This window comes from Acipenser ruthenus, chromosome 8, assembly GCF_902713425.1.
Source record: "Acipenser ruthenus chromosome 8, fAciRut3.2 maternal haplotype, whole genome shotgun sequence".
NCBI classification, from domain to species: domain Eukaryota; kingdom Metazoa; phylum Chordata; class Actinopteri; order Acipenseriformes; family Acipenseridae; genus Acipenser; species Acipenser ruthenus.
Genome location: NC_081196.1, coordinates 1,491,729 through 1,513,870, shown reverse-complemented (window position 1 = coordinate 1,513,870; position 22,142 = coordinate 1,491,729). Strand labels below are relative to the sequence as shown.

Sequence of the window (22,142 nt, the reverse complement as noted above, 5' to 3'; positions counted from 1 at the left end):
CACTGCTGCCCTACAGCATTACAGTGAATAAAACATTTTTGAATATTCAATGGAGAAAAAGAAAATGCTTGGGGATAATATGAACACAATAGAGGAAGACCTTTCACTAGCAGAAGTTTTTTGCCTTTTAATCACAGGTCTGCAAAAATAAATTTACTGTACTAAGGTTCACTAAACCTAGTAAAGGGAAACTTTCTCCCACGGTATTCTTGGTTTGAGGTTGCATGCATATCTTTAATAGGCACTACTGTGCAAAATGTTTATTGAGATTGTTTTTTTTTTTTTCTTACCTGTATATTCTGTAATCACATTTAGATGCGTTTGCCAGCAGATTGCACCATGGACTGTGTAATAATACCTCTTTCTCTTTTGCACCACCTACAGGAAGACCCTGCACTCAGCTGCAGCTTCTGACACCTGAGCGCTCGGCGCGTCTCATTAAGGAAATCTTGACAGCAGCTTGGCCTGTGCGAGACATGGCAGTCCAGTGGTTCCCAGGAAACCAAGAGAAGAAACACCCTACCATCTCCTGGCTTAAACTGGTGTGGAAGTATCTGTACATCAATTTCCCAGAGGACCTTGGCATCTTTGAAGACATGCCTTTGATCCCAAGTGTGCCCTTAGAAGATAATCTGAATGTCTTGGAGCTGCTGAGGCTAAGAACTCCATCCCCAATTATTTTGGAACATGAGGAGGAATCGGCACTTCCTGAATGCCTTCCCGAGATCATTGTGAAACTCGGAGGGTTTGTCATCAAAGAACTGGATCCATCGTTGCAGCACCCTCTGCTTAAAAAATACACCCACCCATCTTCCCCCAGCTCAATACTCCAAATCATGGACAGGGCTTCCACTCAGAAAGTGGCCAGTCAGGTTTCAGCTTTCTCTCCGAAGCAAAAGGTTGCGCTGAGATGCTTCTTAGCTGGCTTGCCAGATGCCAGCGAGAAAGAGCGAAGGATTCTTCAAGATCTAATGATATTTCAAAAGCTAGGTCTATTGTCAGAGAAAGATGTGGCTGAGTTTGCTGTTCTGAGGGGTAGCAAAGCTTTGCATCACACAGCAAAACTCCCTCCAAACACTAGGCTGTCCATCACCGTCATTGACAACGTTGATGAAGCTACCATTCGTCTTGTTAGAATGCTGAGTTTGGAGCAACTTAAAAGCACAGACTGCTTAAAGGTGATCATTCAAGATATTGAAAAGGGCTTTTATTCAAAAGAGGAAACAGCTACTATCATGTTCTGGGTTCTTAAACATTTGTCCTTCTTAAAAAATGAAAACCCACTGGTATTAGAGTGGCTGGCATCCCTTAAGTTTATTCAGATCTCGCAAGGAAAGCTTGTGGCAGCCACTGAACTCTTCGATCCTGACATAGAGATTTTACAGAGCTTGTTTTACTCAGATGAAAAAGCACGGTTTCCCCCGATTACGTTTACCTCATCCCCTGATCTTCTTCATTCTTTAAGGCAGTTGGGCTTAAAAAACGAAGGTCAGCTAAGTGAAAAGGACATTCTGCAGGTGGCGAAGAAGATCGAAGAGTTGCAGAGCAGCAGCAAGTGTGAACAGGATCTGCTCTCGATTAAGGCTAAGACGCTCTTGGGAGTACTGAACAAGCAGACAAAGCTTGTGAAGTCAGCTGAAGCCCAAGTGACCTTACAGAAGCTAAAATGGGTCCCAGTCTGCAAAGAAAGACCTCTAAACTATCCACATTCCCTGGCATGGAAGGGAGATGCCTTAAATCTCTGTTCTCTAAATAATATGTGTGAGGTGGCTCATGCTGTGTTGGTGGGATCATCGGTTGCCCTTGTAGAGCATATTTCTGGAGGAATGAAAAAGGCTCTTAAACTGTCCATAGAGCCTCAAGTAGATCAGGTGCTACAGCATTTGAAGGCTGTCATTGACTGGCATAGGTCGCAGGCGTTCACAACCGAAGACTGGTACCAGTTTCAACAGATACTTCTGGAAATATATGACTTCATACAGGACCATTTGGATAGTGCTGGAGAAGCTTTGAAAGCACAGACTTCCGCTTGGGTGTGGACTGGCAAAACTTTCTCATCACCAATGCAAACTGTTTTAAAATCCATCCCGGACCTCGATCTACAGCCTTACTTGTATTCCTTACCAAAAACCATGGATAAATTCCACAAGCTGTTCCGGTTTTGTGGATCAATTGAACAAGTACTGCCTGGCCATGTGTTTGAGGTTAACAACATCATTAAAGAACGGTGTGAGCAGAACATGACACAAGAAGAGAGCAAGCAGAACCTGCTGCTTTTGCTAAGCATCCTTAGGTGGATGTATAGTTCTCAAATTTCTGTAGATCTTGACACACCTGTACCCATCCTTTACAATAAAGATCCCAGCAGATTAGTCATGAGACCCATCCACGAGTGTAGCTACTGTGATATAAAAGTGGATGACCTGAATGACTTGCTCGATGATGCTTCAGAACCAATTATTTTAGTTCATGATGATATCCCTATGAAAACTGCAGAGTGGCTGAAAGTGCCATGTCTGAGCACAAGATTAATCAACCCTGAAAACTTGGGCTTTGAACAGTCTGGTCAACGGGAGCCTCTGACAGTACGGATAAAGAACATTTTAGAAGAGTATCCATCTGTGTCTGATATCTTTAAGGAGCTGCTGCAGAATGCAGATGACGCCACCGCAACAGAATGCAGCTTCTTGATTGACATGCGAAAAAACCTGGACATCCGTGAAAACCTTTTAGATCCAGGTATGTCAGTTTGCCACGGTCCAACCTTGTGGTCCTTCAACAACTCAGTCTTCTCCGATACAGATTTTATGAACATCACTAGGCTTGGGGGGTCAATGAAGAGATGCGAAGTCGACAAAGTGGGTAAATTTGGACTGGGCTTTAACTCTGTTTACCATGTCACCGACATTCCTATCATAATGAGCCGAGAGTTCATGATAATGTTCGATCCCAACATCAACCACTTGAGTAAACACATTAGGGACAAGTCCAATCCTGGAATAAAGATCAACTGGAGTAAGCAGCAGAAGCGGCTAAGAAAGTTCCCCAACCAGTTCAAGCCCTTTATTAATGTCTTCAACTGCCAGCTTCCACTTTCGTTAGAACGACCTTACAAATACAATGGAACTCTCTTCCGACTTCCTTTCCGCTCTGAGCAGGAAGCCGCTGTGAGTGAAATAAGCAGCATCTACTACAACACAACAGACATTTACTCACTCGTGGACGAGTTCAGTATGTGTGGGCACAGGCTCATCCTTTTCACCCAGCACGTCGATTCCATGGTTTTGAAATACCTAAAGTCTGAAGAGCCAAACCCTTCGACCTCGCAGGATGTAGTCACCATCAAGAAAACTGTGTGCTCCGCCAAAGCCATGTATGGGCCAGTAAGCATCTTAAAGGCAGCAGCGAAGGTGATGAAGAAAGTCGCAAGCACTAACAGAGTGCCCTCTGACATTCCAAAGTCTTCCTGCATCATTCGGATAGTGGTCGAAGAGTTCCACCATGTTTTCAGACGCATCATTGATCTTCAGTCCCCCCTTTTCAGAGGCCCAGATGATGACCCTGCTTCCTATTTTGAGATGGCTGCAAAAGGATCCCAGGGCAAAAGGGGCAGCGATGATGTGCCACAGAAATCAATAGATCTTACAAGTTGGCTTATTTCTTCCTGTATGGATTTCGGCGAGGCGCTTAAATTTTCACTGAATGAAAGTGGAAGGAGACTTGGATTGGTCCCATGTGGTGGTGTTGCTGTTTTGCTTTCGGAAACAGAGGACAACACGTGGACTGTGAAGATTAACGCCAATCCCATCGGAGAAGTGTTCTGCTATTTGCCCCTCAGAATTAAAACGGGATTGCCCGTCCACATCAATGGTTGCTTTGCTGTCACATCTAATCGTAAGGAGATTTGGAAAACAGACACAAAAGGCAGGTGGAACTCCGTGTTCATGAGGCATGTGATAGTCCAAGCTTATTTGGAAGCAATGAGCGTGCTCCGTGCCATGTCAGTAAACGGGGAGTTGGTCAACTACAACTACTATGCAACCTGGCCAGATCCCAGTGTAGTGCATGACGATTTTGCTTTGATCTGTCAAGGGGTGTACCAAGAAATTGCAAAGGGTGGTGACAAAGCAGTTGCAAAGGTGTTCTCTAATGGCAAAGCCTGGGTATCCATCAATGATGTGAGGTTTCTGGATGATTCTTTGCTGAGCAGACCAGACATTGGCCCTTCTGCCTTCCAGATCTTTTTGAAATACCTTTGGAAGAGTGGATCCCAAAACCTCTGTGCTGTTGAGCTTCCTGACTGGGTTAAAGAAGGCTTTGAAGATGCCGGATGCAAAGGCGTGCTGATGGAAAATACTTTAACAGAGAAGCAGTTTTTCTCTGATGTGTTTTTTCCACACATTCAGGACATTGAGAAAGAGCTGCGGGATCCCTTAATGCATTATGTCCTCAATGAAAAGGTAGAGGAGTTTGCATCCATCCTAAAAGTCACACCATGTGTCCCATGTTCGGCCAAGTCACAGCAGCTGGTTCTACCTTCAAGACTTATCCACCCAGAGGGAAGAGTTGCCAAGCTGTATGACACTGAAGATGGACGATTCCCACATGGAACCACACAGGACTATCTAAATCCAGTCTGCTTGGTCAAGCTTGTACAGCTGGGAATGGTTAAGGATGACATTTCTTGGGAGGATCTGGTAGAGCGTGCCAGGTCTGTAGCAGCTCTGAATAAAAGTGACCATACTGCAGCATGTCACAGAAGCAGCATCATACTAAGTCTGATTGATGAGAAGTTGAAACTACGAGAGGACACAGTTAATGAGTTTGCAGAAAAACTTAAGACCATTCACTTCCTTCCGTTTCTGACAAAGCCTGCAGGTTTCTCATTACCTTGGCATGGGAATAGTTTCGAGCCTTTGACCATGTTTGCAGCCACCGACCTTTACACAACTGACCACCAGGACACAGTTTGCCTGATGAAACCCATTCTCAATGAAAATTCTCCTTCCTTCAAAGGATGTGGTCCTATCACCCTGGCAGTGAAGGACTTTTTAGGGTTGCTGCGGAAGCCAACTATTCAGCTCGTAATAAACCAACTAAAGGAGCTTTCCAAATCATTTGATGGGGTAACCTTGTATCAGGAAAACATAACCAATGCCTGCTACAAGTACCTTCATGAGGAAATGTTGCAAAATGAAACTGCCAAGGAACAGATCATGGAAGAACTCAAACTCTTCAACTCAATCCTTGTTGAAAACTCCTATGTCGACCCAGCAAAGGTTGCTTTCCATCTTAACTTTGATGCAGCTCCATACCTTTTCCAGCTGCCCAATAAATACAGGAACAGCTTTCGTGAACTGTTTGAAAATGTTGGGGTCCAGTCTACCTTTGTGGTTGAAAATTTTGCTGCAGTCCTCCAATTGGTAAAGAAGGACTGTGGCCGAAAACAGCTCACAGAACACAACTTCCAGCTCTGCCGCAGAATCATTAGCGAAGGGATCTGGGGTCTCATTAGGGACAAAAACCAAGAATTCTGTCAAAGCAGATTTGGAGAAATTCTGTTACCTGACACCCTTCTAACACTCCAAGAAGCCAAATCTCTCTGTTACAATGATTGTCCCTGGATCAGAGTCAGAGACACGTCTGTGAAGTACTGCCATGCAGACATACCAAGAGAAGTGGCAGTAAAACTGGGCTCTGTGCCCAAGCGCCACAAAGCCCTGGAGCGATACGCATCTAATATTTGTTTCACCACTCTTGGAAGTGAGTTCGGACAGAAAGAGAAGCTCACTAGCAGAATTAAAAGCATTCTCAATGCTTATCCATCAGAGAAAGAAATGTTGAAGGAGCTTCTCCAAAATGCAGATGATGCTAAAGCTACAGAAATATACTTTGTGTTTGATCCCCGAGAACACCAAGCAGACAGGATATTCGATGATAAGTGGATTCCACTTCAGGGGCCAGCACTCTGTGTCTATAATAACCAGCCTTTTACAGAGGATGATGTTCGAGGAATCCAGAACCTTGGACGAGGGACAAAGGAAGGGAACCCTGGCAAGACTGGGCAGTATGGTATAGGCTTTAATTCAGTGTATCATATCACTGATTGCCCTTCTTTCATTTCCAACAATGACATTCTTTGCATCTTTGATCCCCATGCGAGATATGCACCAGGATCCACATCTGTTTGCCCTGGAAGAATGTTTCGGGACTTGGATGCAGAATTTAGAACCCAATTTTCAGATGTCCTCAATCTCTACTTGGGAGATCATTTTAAGCTTGCGGGTTGCACAATGTTTAGATTCCCAATCCGCAATGTGGAAATGGCAAGGGTGTCAGAAATCTCATCAGTTCCTGCTTCGGATAGGATGGTGCAGAATCTCCTGGATAAGCTACGAGCTGACGGAGCCGAGCTCCTCATGTTCTTGAATCACATGGAGAAAATATCAATCTGTGAAATTGAGAAGAATACGGGCGACCTAAAAGTCTTGTATTCTGTGACTGCCAAAATCACAGACGGGGATAGGCTTAAACGCAAACAGTTCCATGCTTCTGTAATAGACAGTGTAACCAGAAAGAAACAGCTGTCTCAAATACCTGTCCAGCAGATCACCTACACTATGGATATGGAGGACTCTGAGAGCAATTTGACAACCTGGTTGGTGTGTAACAGATCTGGATTCTCCAACATGGAAAAGGTCTCCAAAAGTGTAATATCTGCACACAAGAATGAAGATATAACACTTTTCCCTCGTGGAGGGGTTGCTGCCTGCATTAGCCATAATTATAAAAAGCCCCATAGAGCTTTTTGCTTCCTGCCTCTGTCTTTGGAAACAGGCCTGCCATTCCATGTGAATGGGCACTTTGCTTTAGATTCAGCCAGGAGAAACCTCTGGCGGGATGATAACGGAGTTGGTGTGCGAAGTGACTGGAACAACAATCTCATGATGGCTGTGATAGCGCCAGCTTACGTGGAACTCTTGATTCAGCTGAAAAGACGATTCTTTCCAGGCTCTGATCCCACCATGACAGTATTTCAAGGCACACCCATCCATATTGTGAAGGACACTTTGAAAAAGTTCCTCTCCTTCTTCCCAGTCAACAGACTTGACATTCAGCCAGACTGGTACTGCCTTGTCAAGGCAGTGTACAATTGTATCCATGCTGACTTGAAGCGTCTACTTCCTGTGGTGCGGGCTCCTCATATGGACAACATTGATTTGCATGCTGCAATTTACATTTCTTGGGTGAACACATCCTCTGCCAATAAAGGTAGAGCCTTTTTTGACAACCTTCTACAGGATGAATTACAGCACCTTAAAAATACAGAGTACAACATCACCACACGCAAAACAGTTGCAGAGAATGTCTACAGGTTGAAAACCATGCTTTTAGATGTTGGATTTAACTTAGTTCACAACTGTGATGAGACAGCAAACCTCTACTACTGCCTCGAAGATGCTGGGATTCCAGTGAGCTACGTGACGCCAGTAGATGTCCGAGCCTTCCTGCTCACTTTTTCATCTCCAGACTCAAACTGTCAGGTCGGGAAGCTGCCATGTCGGCTTCAGCAGTCTAACCTCAAGCTGTTCCATAGCCTCAAACTTCTGGTTGACTATTGCTTCAAAGACGCAGAAGAGGATGAAATCCACACAGAAGGACTGCCGTTGCTGATAACGATGGACAACATTCTACAGGTCTTTGATGCCAAACGGCCAAAGTTTTTGACAACACATCATGACTTGATACCCTCTCGGAAAGAACTTTTCATGAACACCCTTTACATGAAGTACAGCAGTATTCTCATGAAGTCCGGTGTTGCAAAAGTCTTTGACATCAGTAGCTTTGGGGATCTGTTGTCATCAGTGCTGCCCCGGGAGTACAGGGCAAAGACCCCTGTGAGGTGGAAGGACAATTACGCCAGTGAGTCTTGGCTCAAGAATGTATGGCACTTTACTACAGAGAATGTCTGTGTCAAAGAGGAGCAGTCCGATACTAAACCCAAGTTCGAAACTGTCCTCGATATCCTGAAAGACTGGGCTTTGCTCCCGGGGACCAAATTCATGGTTTCTAGCAATAAGTTAGTTGTTCCAGAACATGATGTTTTGTTACCCCTCAGCCTGATATATGCTGCTATTTTCCCAAATGGACAGACTGACAAAGTCTTTCATACCTTGATGAAAGGGGGGTGTATTCAGCTGGCACTAAACAAAATCTGCTCTAAAGAAAACTCTTTGGTGCCTTTGCTGGCCATACACACAGCAAATATAGACAATCCTTCAAGTATTCTCAAAGCACTGGACTACATGATCCAAACCTCAGCCTTCAACACAGAGGGTTTACTGGACAATGACTTTGAAGCCCTTCTCTTGTACTTCAATTGCAATTTAAATAATTTGTCTCAGGAAGATGTACAAAGTCTGAAGTTGCTTCCCTGTTACAAGTCCATCAGTGGTCGCTACATCAACATCTCAAAATTTGGGTCATGCTTTGTGCTAACAAAAAGCATTCCCTCTGCTGACATGGAAAAATGGGCCCAATCCATATCATCAGCTTTTCTTGTTGATAACACCCAGCTGAGGGAACTGTACACTTTCCTTGGGTGTGTTCCTATTGATGATCTTGAGGTCTACCTAAAGCATCTCCTACCCAAGTTTGACAGCCTTTCCTACGATGCAAAGATTGAGCACCTTCTGTATCTCAAGAACAGGCTTTCAAATATAGAGGATTCCTTGGGAATAAAAGACCAACTTTTTGAAAAGCTTGAAGGTCTCTCCTTTATTTATGATGCCACCAACAGGCTAAAGCCTGCAAAAACATTCTCTGATCGAACTGTGAAAGTGTTCGAAGTGATGTTACCAGAAAAGGCATTTATACCCCCAGAGTTCTTCAAGAAATTAGAGCAAGCTGCAAAACCCAAGAATGGAGCCTCATTCCTTACCTCGTGGATAACATTCCTGAGAAACATCGGGTTAAAACACACCATTTCCCAGCTGCAGGTGCTGCAGTTTACTAAAGAAGTGAGCATAAAAGCCCAGACAGAAAAATGGTCCAAAGACAAAGTGCAAACCGTAGTCGATGTCCTCCTCAATCATATTTTCAATGAACGGACGGATCTGTTTTTGGGCACCTTTCTAAAGGAGTTGTCGATGACACCATTTTTATGCCCAGAACGTGCTCCGGCTGAACTTGTCCGGCTTCACCCTCAGCATCAAGAAGTTAACGGAACGCTTCCTCTAATCCGCTTTAATGGGTCTCAGGTCAACCCGAAGTTTAAGCAAACAGATTTCATGCAGTTGCTTTGGACATCCTGCCCCATTCTGCCAGAGAAGGCAACGCCAGCAAGTATTAAAGAGCAGGAAGGGAGCAGTCTAGGTGCGCAAGAACAGCTGGATCAGGTTTTGGCCCTGCTGAACGTCAACTTGGATCCACCTCTGGACAAAGTCATTAGCAACTGCAAGAACATCTGCAACATACCCAACGTAGATGATGACATGATCAAAACTAGGGTAAAGGTTTTAAGGAGCACTTACGAATTTCTCAATGCAGACAAGAGGGATTTCCGCCAGCAGTTACGAGGAGTGGCGTTTGTTATGGTTGAAGAGGGCTGGAAGCTGCTTAAGCCAGAGGAGGTTGTCATTAACCTTGACAGTGAAGCTGACTTTAAACCCTACTTATTTAAATTGCCTTTGGAACTTGGGACTTTTCACCAGCTGTTCAAACTCTTGGGAACTGAAGATGTTGTGTCTACTAAGCAGTATGTTGAAGTCCTGTGCCGCATATTCAGGAATTCAGAAGGCAAGCAGCTTGATCCTAACGAAATGAGAACTGTGAAAAGGGCAGTGTCAGGTCTCTTCAAGAGCCTCCAAAATGAACCTGTCCAAATTCGACAAGACCTGGAAAACCTGAGGAACGTAACTTTGTATCTCCCAAGCCATGACGGACGACTAGCAAAATCCAACACACTGGTTTTTGATGATGCCCCGCATTACAAAAGCAGAATTCAGGGCAACATTGGTGTTCAGATGCTTGTTGACATGAGCCAGTGCTATCTGGGCAAAGATCATTCCTTCCACACCAAGATGATGGTACTGCTCCCTCAAAAACTGAGGCCAAGGCTCCTTAGCAGTATATTAGAAGAGCAGTTAGATGAAGAGACTCCCAAAATGTGTCAGTTTGGGGCCCTCTGCTCACTTCAGGGCCGCCTGCAGTTACTCCTCTCATCAGAACAATTCATCACTGGGCTTATCCGTATTATGAAGCATGAGAACGACAATGCTTTCTTAGTCAATGAAGAAAAAGCTATTAGGCTGTGCAAAGCCCTTCGCGAAGGCCTAAAAGTGTCTTGTTTCGAGAAGCTGCAGACGACCCTGCGAGTAAAAGGCTGCAACCCTATTGCTCACAGCAGGAGCGAAACTCTTGCTTTTCTAAAGAGATACGGGACCGCTGTTATACATCTCTACATTCAACACTCAGACAGCAAAGACATAAATTTTCTGCTCGCCCTGGCAATGACCCTTAAATCTGCAACAGACAATTTGATTTCAGATACTTCGTATCTGATTGCCATGCTGGGATGCAATGATATTTACAGGATTACAGAGAAGCTAGACAACTTAGGAGTCAAGTATGACTCCACTGAACCGTCGAAACTTGAACTTCCTCAACCTGGGACACCCATACCGGCTGAAATACACCATATCCTGTTAATGGACCCAATGAACGTGTTTTACCCTGGAGAGTATGTTGGATATCTGGTTGATTCTGAAGGAGGCGATCTATATGGATCCTATCAGCCAACGTACACTTATGCTATTATAGTCCAGGAGGTTGAAAGAGAGGAGGAAGAGAATCCGAGCTTTTTGGGAAAGTACTTTCAAATTGACATTGGCTACAGTGAGTACAAGATTGTGAGCTCCCTAGATTTGTATAAGTTCTCGAGACAAGATGATACTTCACATATAAGGGACAGCTCCCCATCCACACCAACAAGCCCTTCAGAATGCCCTTCTCCGGGCCCTCACATGGCGTCTCCACTATTCCCTAGAAAGGAGAGCCACAAAGCACCTCCTTCAAAGCACCAATCACCTAAAAAATTAAGACTGAATGCTTTACCGGAGATAATTAAAGAAGTGACCTTAGTGATAGAGCAAGCCTGGAGGCTCCCTGAGTCAGAAAGGAAAAAGATTATCAGAAGGCTGTATCTCAAGTGGCACCCAGACAAAAACGCTGACAATCTAGACATCGCGACGGAAGTGTTCAAGCACTTGCAGAAGGAGATCACCAGGATGGAGAAGCAAAGCTTAGCAGACCAGAATGCGGACAGAGCCTCCAGGAGGCAGTTTTCTGCATCTTCTTCTGCTCGATTCCAGTCCGAGAAGTTTTCATTCCAAAGGTTTTACACGTCATGGAACCAGGAAGCAACAAGCCATAAATCGGAGAGACAGCATTACAGAGAACAGTACACAAGCTATGCAGGATCGGCACAGTCTTCCCGTTTCTTTGTACCCCCTACCTTCAAATCAGTAGGCAATCCAGTAGAGGCACGCAGGTGGCTGAGGCAAGCGCGTGCAAACTTCTCTGCGGCAAGGAATGACCTCCACAAAAATGCAAACGAATGGGTGTGCTTCAAGTGCTACCTTGCCACCAAGCTTGCTTTGATAGCTGCAGACTACGTAGTCAGAGGGAAATCTGACAAAGACGTCAAGCCAGCTGCCCTCGCGCAGAAAGTAGAGGAGTACAGCCAACAGCTGGCCGGACTTACGAAGGATGTGCACATTTTGGAGGGTTACGGTGTGGACAGTTTAAGAACCCGCTATCCAGACCTTCTCCCCTTTCCTCAGATCCCAAACGATAGGTACACTTCAGAAGTGGCGATGAGGGTGATGGAATGCACAGCTCGGGTCATTCTTAAACTGGAGAGTTTCATTCAGCAAAAAATCTAACTCAGCAGCTATTGTCAGTGAAAAATGTGCATTGCAACTCATGTATGGAAAGCTGTGTGTAATGTAGATGAATATCATAGCGTTGAGGCAAAACAAAAGAATGTATGTATGTTTCTGGCTGGCAGCTTAAATATGCAGTGTCGCTACTGTACTATACGTGTGCACATAACATTTAGAGTGTTGGCTGCTTCAGAGTTGAAAAGCAGCACCCAGTTATCTGAGCCTGAAAATCGTAAGCAGATTATTTTGTTTTCAATGTGAAGTCCCAACCAGTTTATTAGCTGTACATATGAAATCCTCAGTAAAGAAATACACACCCTATTTTTTAACCAAAGGTCACATTAATTATATAGACTTCCAGGACAAAAAAAATATAGATGCTGCTGTCATGTACCCAGTATTCACATTGTGTGAAAAGATAAGGGTTGCACAGTAACTATGCTTTTTACTCATGAATATCGTAACAAAATAACAGTTACTAACTGCACTACAGTATTTAAAAAAAAAAAAAAAATCTGTTAGGATTTACACAGTATAGGGAATCTGAATGTAGCAGCTTTCCTTCATGTTCTGTAAGTGTTTTTGTTATTTTACCGATCAGCTGGACCTGAAGAAAAAAAAAAAAAACTTTTTTAATTTCGTTTTTTAACCGATAGTTCTTTTTTCAACGGTACGTCATTTAACTGCTGTGCATTTTCATGTCAAGTGGGCACATCAGAATCAAACATTTTCATCCAACAGCTCTGCACTTTTAGAACAATTTGCACTTACCTTGTGTATATAGCTCGTGTATCTTTTGCCTGGGGACACATGTAGAAATCACCTGTCACAGGAGGTCTGACTCGTACTGCATTTGGTAAAGCAAACCAAAGGCACCTGTTTATTTTTCAGTAGGCGCAGAAGAAGTTGACTGTTTAGTCTTGTGCATTTCTTTTTATTTGTTTTATTTGTCACTGTTGCACAGGAACAGGGTGTTACAAACTGCCCTCGTATGAGCACAACTGTGCAAACACTGAGCTCAAACCTGCCAAGTAACCCGGTTCTAGGTTATCAATAGGTTGACCTTATTATTAACCTGACTCTGCTCAAATCATTCATGGCATGGTTTGTTAACACACAGCAATGGGAAGAATGTTATTTTATGAACCACTGAATACACAACTGGAGTTTGTAGAGACCTCTGTACACAGGCACATTTTTACATACAGTATACATCATGCATACAATCAACGGCAAAGTCATTTTTAACTGGGAAATGGTGTTTCTGAGAACGAAGGCGATGTGATTATTTAATTTGCCTTTTTTTTGCCCCAAATAAAATGTTAGAAATGCTGTTGTTATAATTTGTTCATGTCTTTGGTATAAGTCTTGAATTATTTCATAGTGGAAAGCTGCAACCTACATACTTCAGAGGTACTGGGGTGATTTGATTTGGTTTGATTTCTTTTTGTATTTGGTGTAAATGTTTACTTTGTGCCATTCGGGTTACATGGGAAGAATAATCAGGAAATCATTGTTGAAATTACATGTACTGTAAACATGGTGGGTGTCATTGTCATCTTGCATGTATGTTACTTTATTATTATTTTTTTAAGGTGATCACATTATTTTCCAGTTGTATGCATATTAAGGTGTTACAGCCTGTAACACTGCTTTAAGCCTGTGGTTAAGAGAAATGCTGATTTGGAGAAATAAGTGTGTCGGCACTGGAAATGAAACGTCATGTCTTCCTGCTGATGTACAGTGTGCCATAGTATCAATAAAGCAAAAAGGAATGGATTCCATTTGACTTGTTTTCTGTGTTAAAGCTGTATCTGATTTGAGCCAAATATTAAGATCAGCTATATTGTTAAATGCATGGTATTTAACTGTATATTATACCGAATATACACCAGTAGAGGGTGCTATGAGGTGTGATGCCTGGGTGGATAGCAGCTTGTGTTGTAGTTTTCAAACTCCTTCACTTTGGAACTCACTTCCAGATTCTGTCTGCAATGCTGAGCCTGTCAGTATTTTATATCTAAGCTCAGAACATACCTCTTTGATTTGGTCTTTCATGAGCGAGCAGGTTGGAGCTCTTTTGGCTTGCTGTTTATTTTATTTTTTATTTTGCAAAGTGCCCCGGGATGCTTGCACATGAAGGGCGCTGTATGAATGAAATTGTTATGGGACAGTATTGTACCCCCCCCCCCCCCCCCATGGGGTTTCTTTCTAATATGTGGACCATAATATGATCTGACACATAGTAATGCAAACTTTTAACAATGAATGAATTACCAAATGGGTAGTACCAATCCAATCTGAAACCACAAAGCATCTTCTTTCTATTAATGGTCTGTAAAATATCTGTATGTTCAAGCAGGACTCTCCTGCTGGACTTGTGGTTGTGTCTCATTAATGTGTTGTGCCTTGTGTCTGATAAACACATCGTCACAATAAATTAAACACCGCTGTACGCAGTTACAAAAACAAAACAAAATGTTTGATTTGATGTTTTAATTTATTTTATGGTGTGAAGTTTACAGTTTCCAACACTATGGTACATGGAAAATTGCAACAGCTTGCAAGTTATAAGGATGTACTGAGACTATGAGACTACCAAATACTACTGTTTCCACAGCATAGCCTTTCACATCTACACGTTTACCACTGTAAATGTGCACAGTATATTTGCAGTTTTTCCCATGGTAGTAAACTATGCATTTACCATGGTTCGCCATGTTATTTTATTTAATTGTTTTCAATATGCTTTAGCATACCTCTCTGTGCTTTACAATGCTGACTTACCCTTTACCACGCTTTCTGTATGTAACTAGGCTTTTACTATGGGAAACATGTCTAAGGGTTACATACATCAAAGTCAATCACAACCAACCTCTAAATACAGGGGTGCTGTGTGTCTCAAGCACAGCTAGGAAAAAAAAGAAACTAAATAACATCCTCCAAAGTATATGAGTATATGATAGATGGTGTGCAATCCACACAAGAGAACAACAAGCATGTGTGTTATTGCAAGGAAGAAAAACAAAACAACTTGTACAGTATTGCATAGAAAGAAAGCTGTTACCAGCTACAAGTGACCCAGCAACAGCACATTGTTCTGCCAGTGTAAGAAAAGGTCCGAAACGTCAAATCTCGTGATGGCATTTTGTATTAACACAGCGCACATCAGCAGTCACTGATAGACAGCAGGAGTAGAAAACATTGATACTGAATCTCTAGTAAAATATTCAAGGATGCACGTGTTTTTCCCACATTACATTTCAAAGCTGTTTTGCCACTGGAACCATATAAACAAGGACGCATATTCTGTCCTGCTGGCAGTTTTCTTTTAGCTGTTTGTGCTCTTCGATATGGAACGCCTATTTATCACCAGCTCAGAAATGAAAAGACTTCAGGAACGGTCCTTCGTCGCTTCTTCTTTGTGACTCCTCCTGGATGGAAACATGTTTGTGTTTAACGTTGACAGATATTACCAGTGAAATATTCCACAGTTCCCAGGGCAAAGGCCTTCAGGTAGTGGGTTCCAGGGATGAGTCACTAGCACGCGCTGTATTCGTGGCACGTGGAGCCCTCGCCTGCCACTGACAGGTACAGCTTTCCATCTGGGCAAACGCACACTTCATAAAGTCCCTGAGAATTCCCAGGCACTCCCCTTGAACCTCGAGGAAGCCTGGGCAGACGCACAGTCTCAGAGTCCAGTACCAGCTGTGGAGAAGGAGAGCGGTTACACACTGTATTTACATAGCATTTACTTGCTAAATACAGGTGTCCTTAGACATCATTCCAATGTTATTATGTATAGTTACTATTGTGGTGCTTGCCACAGTGAAAGCGTGCACTTTGTAAACAATGCTAGCCCATCGTGAGGGACCATGAAACAATCACAGCTTACGGGATGGCTTTGCCTCTTACCATTCCTTCGCTTGTGTGCAACACAATGTCCATCTGAGAAGTAGCCTCGATGTTCCCTGCCTGTGCTTTGATGTAAACCCCTTTGGGGGCGTCCATGCTCAGGGAACGCGTTGGAGATTCCAGCCTAAAGACAGGAGATGAAAAATACTCATCAACGACCACATGTTATATTATCCTCTCGGACTGTGGGACGGTGTAGTTATGTGCGAGGGAAGATTGGCATGAAGAGAAGACTCTGAAATTGTGATTTTGTTAAGAGGTTTTCCATTTACTAACTTGAGTTGCCACACAATTGCACAACCTGTAGTTTTCATTTCTAAAACCACCTTTTAGATCTTTTAGAGGGGTTAATAAGCTGGAATAGTAAGTAAGAAGCATGGTAACCAATGATCTAAACAGAAACAGCATTAGAGAACAATAGAGAACACATTGAATTGGATATTACCCCCGGTATCCAGCAGCATGCTCACCCCCTGCACCCCCGGTATCCAACAGCATGCTCACCCCCTGCACCCCCGGTATCCAGCAGCATGCTCACCCCCTGCACCCCCGGTATCCAGCAGCATGCTCTCCACCTGCACCCCCGGTATCCAGCAGCATGCTCTCCACCTGCACCCCCGGTATCCAGCAGCATGCTCACCCCCTGCACCCCCGGTATCCAGCAGCATGCTCTCCACCTGCACCCCCGGTATCCAGCAGCATGCTCACCCCCTGCACCCCCGGTATCCAGCAGCATGCTCTCCACCTGCACCCCCGGTATCCAGCAGCATGCTCACCACCTACACCCCCGGTATCCAGCAGCATGCTCACCCCCTGCACCCCCGGTATCCAGCAGCATGCTCACCCCCTGCACCCCCGGTATCCAGCAGCATGCTCACCGCCTGCACAAGGATTTTGACAGAGCTCATGTTTCTTTGTATGGTGAGTATACAGGATTTTGACAGAGCTCATGTTTCTTTGTGAGGTCAGTGTACAGGATTTTGACAGAGCTCATGTTTCTTTGTGTGGTGAGTGTACAGTATACCAGTCCTATGGTCAGTACAATGTGCTGTATAGTGGAAACCTTTGGGGGAGCAGTATTTTCATGATTCAAATAAGATGAATAGCCACAAGAGGGCGCCCTCTGCCTGAGTCTTTGCAGTTTCTAAGATAATTTTTTTACAATGGAATTATTCATAAACTGCATGGAACAAACACTGGTAATGTTATAACAATGCGCTCCTCTCCTCTGAGGCACACAGTGAAACAAAACCAAATCATACTAAACAGTAATCAGCACCAAACAAAGTGATAACAATGCGCTCCTCTCCTCTCATTTTACTATTAGGCAATTATCTGAGCTGTTGAAAATAATATTGTTGCAAAGATCTTCTGACAAGCTGAGTATATTTTTATTGGCTGGTAATAATTAACAGCAAACTCTTAAAGCAAATCTAGGAGCTCAGTATAAGACTTTAATTCAGGTGAATTAAAGGAGCACAGACAGTATGGTATCTCTTATCAACACTCGCATCATTGTCACAAATCAGCACTTTCCTTGTGCTGCAGAGGCTGCTTCTTTACAATGCCGGTTGCTCCGACACCATTGGAGTAAAACTGACCTACAGCCCAGGAAGTGACCTGCCACCAGGAAGCAGCATGCACTGTTATTGCCTTATGAAATATCTGCAGATTAGTTTAACACACAAGCAACGAAACAAAAATCGCTCGGATCCTTAGCACTTTACGGTTATTAACAACGGCAATGTCCCTGTCCATATTTATTCATTCAGTGCAAAGACAACACAAAACAGAAAGGGCTATATTTATATTGAATTCTCTCCAGGACAGCCATGCTAAAAAAAACAAAAAACAAAACAAAACAACAAAATAAAAAACAATAGGGCAGATTTTTCAAAGGTTTTTACTCAAAATCTGTAATTTACTATTTTTTTCAACAGGAAGATAAACACCTGTTAAAGTTACTGTACAAAACGAGAAATAAACACAGCAGCTATTTCATTTACAGCACTTTGAGTAAGTTGTTTAATTCACTTTTTGTAGCTTGAAAGAAGGTTTCCATCTTTTTTTTGGGGGGGTGGGGGTGGGGGGGGTGGAGTAATTTACACTTTGCAAATCACCTCCAAGCTCTCAGTGTACTTTCCAGGGGAACCTAGACAGCACATTCTTAACGTGCTATTCTCTATTTCAGTCCTGCAATATTACTGTTATCCCAGTTCATTGCATCATTGCTGCTTTGACAGAAGCTTCATGGGCCAATGTATTCATAAGTACAGAAACTCCAGTGTCACGAGAGTGTTCCGCTGGCAGGTGTGAGATTGAGATTCTTTCATTTTCACCTTCAAACTGACAAGCTGCTGATGGTCAGAGCGTTGGGGTTTGTTTGGCTTTAACACTCATGACAGGACATGCTAATTCTGCAAAGCTGTACTCTCATAACTATATCTGGTGATATGATCTGGTACTGATACGTATCATACAAACATGTTTCAATCAGAAGTGGTAGCAGTCGTAGTAAATCCACTTAGCAGTTATCATTTAAATAGATGCTTTGTGAATATGAGTCTTTCAGTAAATAACTGTTGACAAGTTAAAGAGTCAGTTGCTAGTTACTGTTGAAGCAGTGACGTGAACCACAGGATAGTAATAGCCAGTCGTGGAGCCTCAGAGTTCCTGCAGGGGGCAGTAGAGCACACACTCCACACAGGCTGCACGTGCATGAAGTTAAAAAGGAATGTTTATACATTTCCATGCTACAACATTGGTGGTTTCTGACAATAAATGAGAAGTTAAACATGTTTTAGAAGGACCAGTGATGATGCCGCCTCCTTATAAACCGCAGTCTTCTGTTTTAAACATGCATTCTTACACAACCCATGTGCTGTTTGCAAAAGTGCCTCCCTTGCCCTCTCATTCAGTGTTGCACCCTCCCCTTCCTCCAACACAACTTACAAATAGGGACGTTTCAACAACTGGCCTTTGGATAAATAAAACGTTATCCTCATAACAAGTGTATTTAAAAGGTAGTGATTTAATACAATCATCAAAGCAAAGCATTCTTGAGTTATATTACAGCATGGCTGGTTACATCAGCTGCACAATAATGCATTCAATAAATGATTCCTTTTTGCCTGCAAGCTGCAGGGACTGACTGTTGCTGAACTGGTCCCTGCTCCGGGTCTCACAAGATGAATCATGAATATATTCGGAGTGATTTCAATCCATTCAGAAGCAATCCGCTCATAAATCTTTAAACAGCTACAAACTTTGAATAATGTAAGAAATACTTAGTTTTGGATTGGGCTGCTATGGAAAGTGATTAAAGAAACACAGAGCGCACAGACCCACATGTAGCTGGAAGTCAGTGCGGTGAAGTGAACTGTAAAGGGCAATACAAGTGTTTCACCCGCAGGGCTCAGAGGAATTTCAGCTAACAGTTTTAAAGAAAACATCTAATGAAATGAGACTGGCTAAGAAACTACGCAGCTGTGCATGAAGAACATGCTCTCTTATGCATGAAGAGTAAACCTTTCCACTGAAAAAGTGAGGACTTTCTTTCCCCGGTAAACAGGTGGAAGGAGAAAGGGCGAGGGGAAACTCCATTGTGCTTTTACTTTTCACTTCCAACTCGGCTCAGCCGTGTAAACTGTACTGGGGATCCAGCCGATCCGCTCTCCAGAACACAAACCAAATGGCTCTGGTGATCCAGTGTGGATGACGGGTCTAACTCCATTCTACTGCCAGACTTGGGAAGTTTAAAGCTGGTGAACATCAGTCTGTTTTGTATGTCAGGACTTGTACTTGTATCATACTTGGAGGTGGGCAGGGATAAAACTAGACGTGCCGTTAAAACTAATTTCTGGCATTCAGAATGTGACCAACAACGCTTAACGTTGTTTTACAGTGTTTTTTTTTTTATTGTTTTGAAGTCTTAATGTGTTTTTTTAACATTGAAAATGTCCGGACAAAAACCAAAATTCCCATCAAAGATGAGTATTGGTATTCACCTTTAATTTATGTGTTAAATCATTACACTCGTTACATATAATTGTTCATACTTGTTACCCGGCACACCCCTATTACTAAAATACACTCTCTACCATGATAGTATCATCTGCATTCACCGTTTGTACATTTGAAAATGTAAGTGTGACATAGACAGATTTACAGGTTTCTCCATATATCCCCAGACGTTGATACTTATATTATACCAAATCTTATACCAAGGCTTCAGAAACTGAAAAACATTGTTTAAATGTCTGCTCCCACTAAACGTGTTGTCAGTAATGCGTATATTGTAATGAATCTCCTTCTAGCAGCTGATGAGTTAATAATATTCACTTCAGCATAAGACCCGTACTGACCTCTCCATTGCAGAGCATGCTCTTTAGTTGAATAGTAAGACTTTAGTCTTTGGACCTTATGATTTGCAGTTTGCGTCCAGCCCTTGGCATTCCATTCAATTCAGTGGGCTGAGATGGTAAATCATTACAATATCAACACAACGCTAAACCCTGGAGGATACATCTTTGTTACTCATTCAGTGGCAGGACGAAGCACCCTGGAAAAGCGGTCCTTTCTGTCAGTTCATTATTGGAGTTGTGCTTAGAAATGATGTCTTAGTTTGTAATATATATATATATGCATCAGGGAATATAAATGTTAGGTAGACACTAAAGCTGATGTTTGGATCAATGTGGTTAGTATTTCACCTTACCTGAGCTGCTTGAATGCATCTGCTTTGACATGCGGTGTTTCCACAGAGTGCTCAAAGACAGCGCCTTCAGGGCCTGGAAAAGAAAACAAATACATCATCCTGAGGATTGATGACTGAGCTGGAAGCACAACTCTGCAGCCAGAGCCATGATAGAACTCAATATTCAATGGGTCAGCCTGAAGCACAACTCTGCAGCCAGAGCCATGATAGAACTCAATATTCAATGGGTCAGCCTGAAGCACAACTCTGCAGCCAGAGCCATGATAGAACTCAATATTCAATGGGTCAGCCTGAAGCACAACTCTGCAGCCAGAGCCATGATAGAACTCAATATTCAATGGGTCAGCCTGAAGCACAACTCTGCAGCCAGAGCCATGATAGAACTCAATATTCAATGGGTCAGCCTGAAGCACAACTCTGCAGCCAGAGCTATGATAGAACTCAATATTCAATGGGTCAGCCTGAAGCACAACTCTGCAGCCAGAGCCATGATAGAACTCAATATTCAATGGGTCAGCCTGAAGCACAACTCTGCAGCCAGAGCCATGATAGAACTCAATATTCAATGGGTCAGCCTGAAGCACAACTCTGCAGCCAGAGCCATGATAGAACTCAATATTCAATGGGTCAGCCTGAAGCACAACTCTGCAGCCAGAGCCATGACAGAACTCAATATTCAATGGGTCAGCCTGATGCACAACTCTGCAGCCAGAGCTATGACAGAACTCAATATTCAATGGGTCAGTCTGAAGCACAACTCTGCAGCCAGAGCCATGATAGAACTCAATATTCAATGGGTCAGCCTGAAGCACAACTCTGCAGCCAGAGCCATGATAGAACTCAATATTCAATGGGTCAGCCTGAAGCACAACTCTGCAGCCAGAGCCATGATAGAACTCAATATTCAATGGGTCAGCCTGAAGCACAACTCTGCAGCCAGAGCCATGATAGAACTCAATATTCAATGGGTCAGCCTGAAGCACAACTCTGCAGCCAGAGCCATGATAGAACTCAATATTCAATGGGTCAGCCTGAAGCACAACTCTGCAGCCAGAGCCATGATAGAACTCAATATTCAATGGGTCAGCCTGAAGCACAACTCTGCAGCCAGAGCCATGATAGAACTCAATATTCAATGGGTCAGCCTGAAGCACAACTCTGCAGCCAGAGCCATGATAGAACTCAATATTCAATGGGTCAGCCTGAAGCACAACTCTGCAGCCAGAGCCATGATAGAACTCAATATTCAATGGGTCAGCCTGAAGCACAACTCTGCAGCCAGAGCCATGATAGAACTCAATATTCAATGGGTCAGCCTGAAGCACAACTCTGCAGCCAGAGCCATGATAGAACTCAATATTCAATGGGTCAGCCTGAAGCACAACTCTGCAGCCAGAGCCATGATAGAACTCAATATTCAATGGGTCAGCCTGAAGCACAACTCTGCAGCCAGAGCCATGATAGAACTCAATATTCAATGGGTCAGCCTGAAGCACAACTCTGCAGCCAGAGCCATGATAGAACTCAATATTCAATGGGTCAGCCTGAAGCACAACTCTGCAGCC

At 43.3% G+C, this 22,142-nt stretch overlaps 2 protein-coding genes across 6 annotated transcripts in view; one reads left to right on the top strand and one right to left on the bottom strand.

Annotated features, from left to right (window-relative positions):
- Window positions 1-13,724, top strand: part of LOC117407348 (sacsin-like) — a 33,263-nt gene extending 19,539 nt beyond the window's left edge. For both annotated transcript variants that reach the window (XM_059027962.1, XM_059027963.1), the window contains one exon: window positions 385-13,724. In XM_059027962.1, the coding sequence (XP_058883945.1) occupies window positions 385-11,945 (11,561 nt within the window). In that variant the 3' untranslated portion in view covers window positions 11,946-13,724. The remainder of the gene's footprint in view (window positions 1-384) is intronic.
- Window positions 13,725-14,426: 702 nt separating this feature from the next.
- The window catches only part of LOC117972793 (gamma-sarcoglycan-like), a 65,001-nt gene continuing 57,285 nt past the window's right edge, over window positions 14,427-22,142 (bottom strand). For all 4 annotated transcript variants that reach the window (XM_059027965.1, XM_059027967.1, XM_059027966.1 and 1 more), the window contains exons 6-8: window positions 20,578-20,650; window positions 15,861-15,984; window positions 14,427-15,653 (exon numbers count right to left, since the gene is read on the bottom strand). In XM_059027965.1, the coding sequence (XP_058883948.1) occupies window positions 15,486-15,653; window positions 15,861-15,984; window positions 20,578-20,650 (365 nt within the window). In that variant the 3' untranslated portion in view covers window positions 14,427-15,485. The remainder of the gene's footprint in view (window positions 15,654-15,860; window positions 15,985-20,577; window positions 20,651-22,142) is intronic.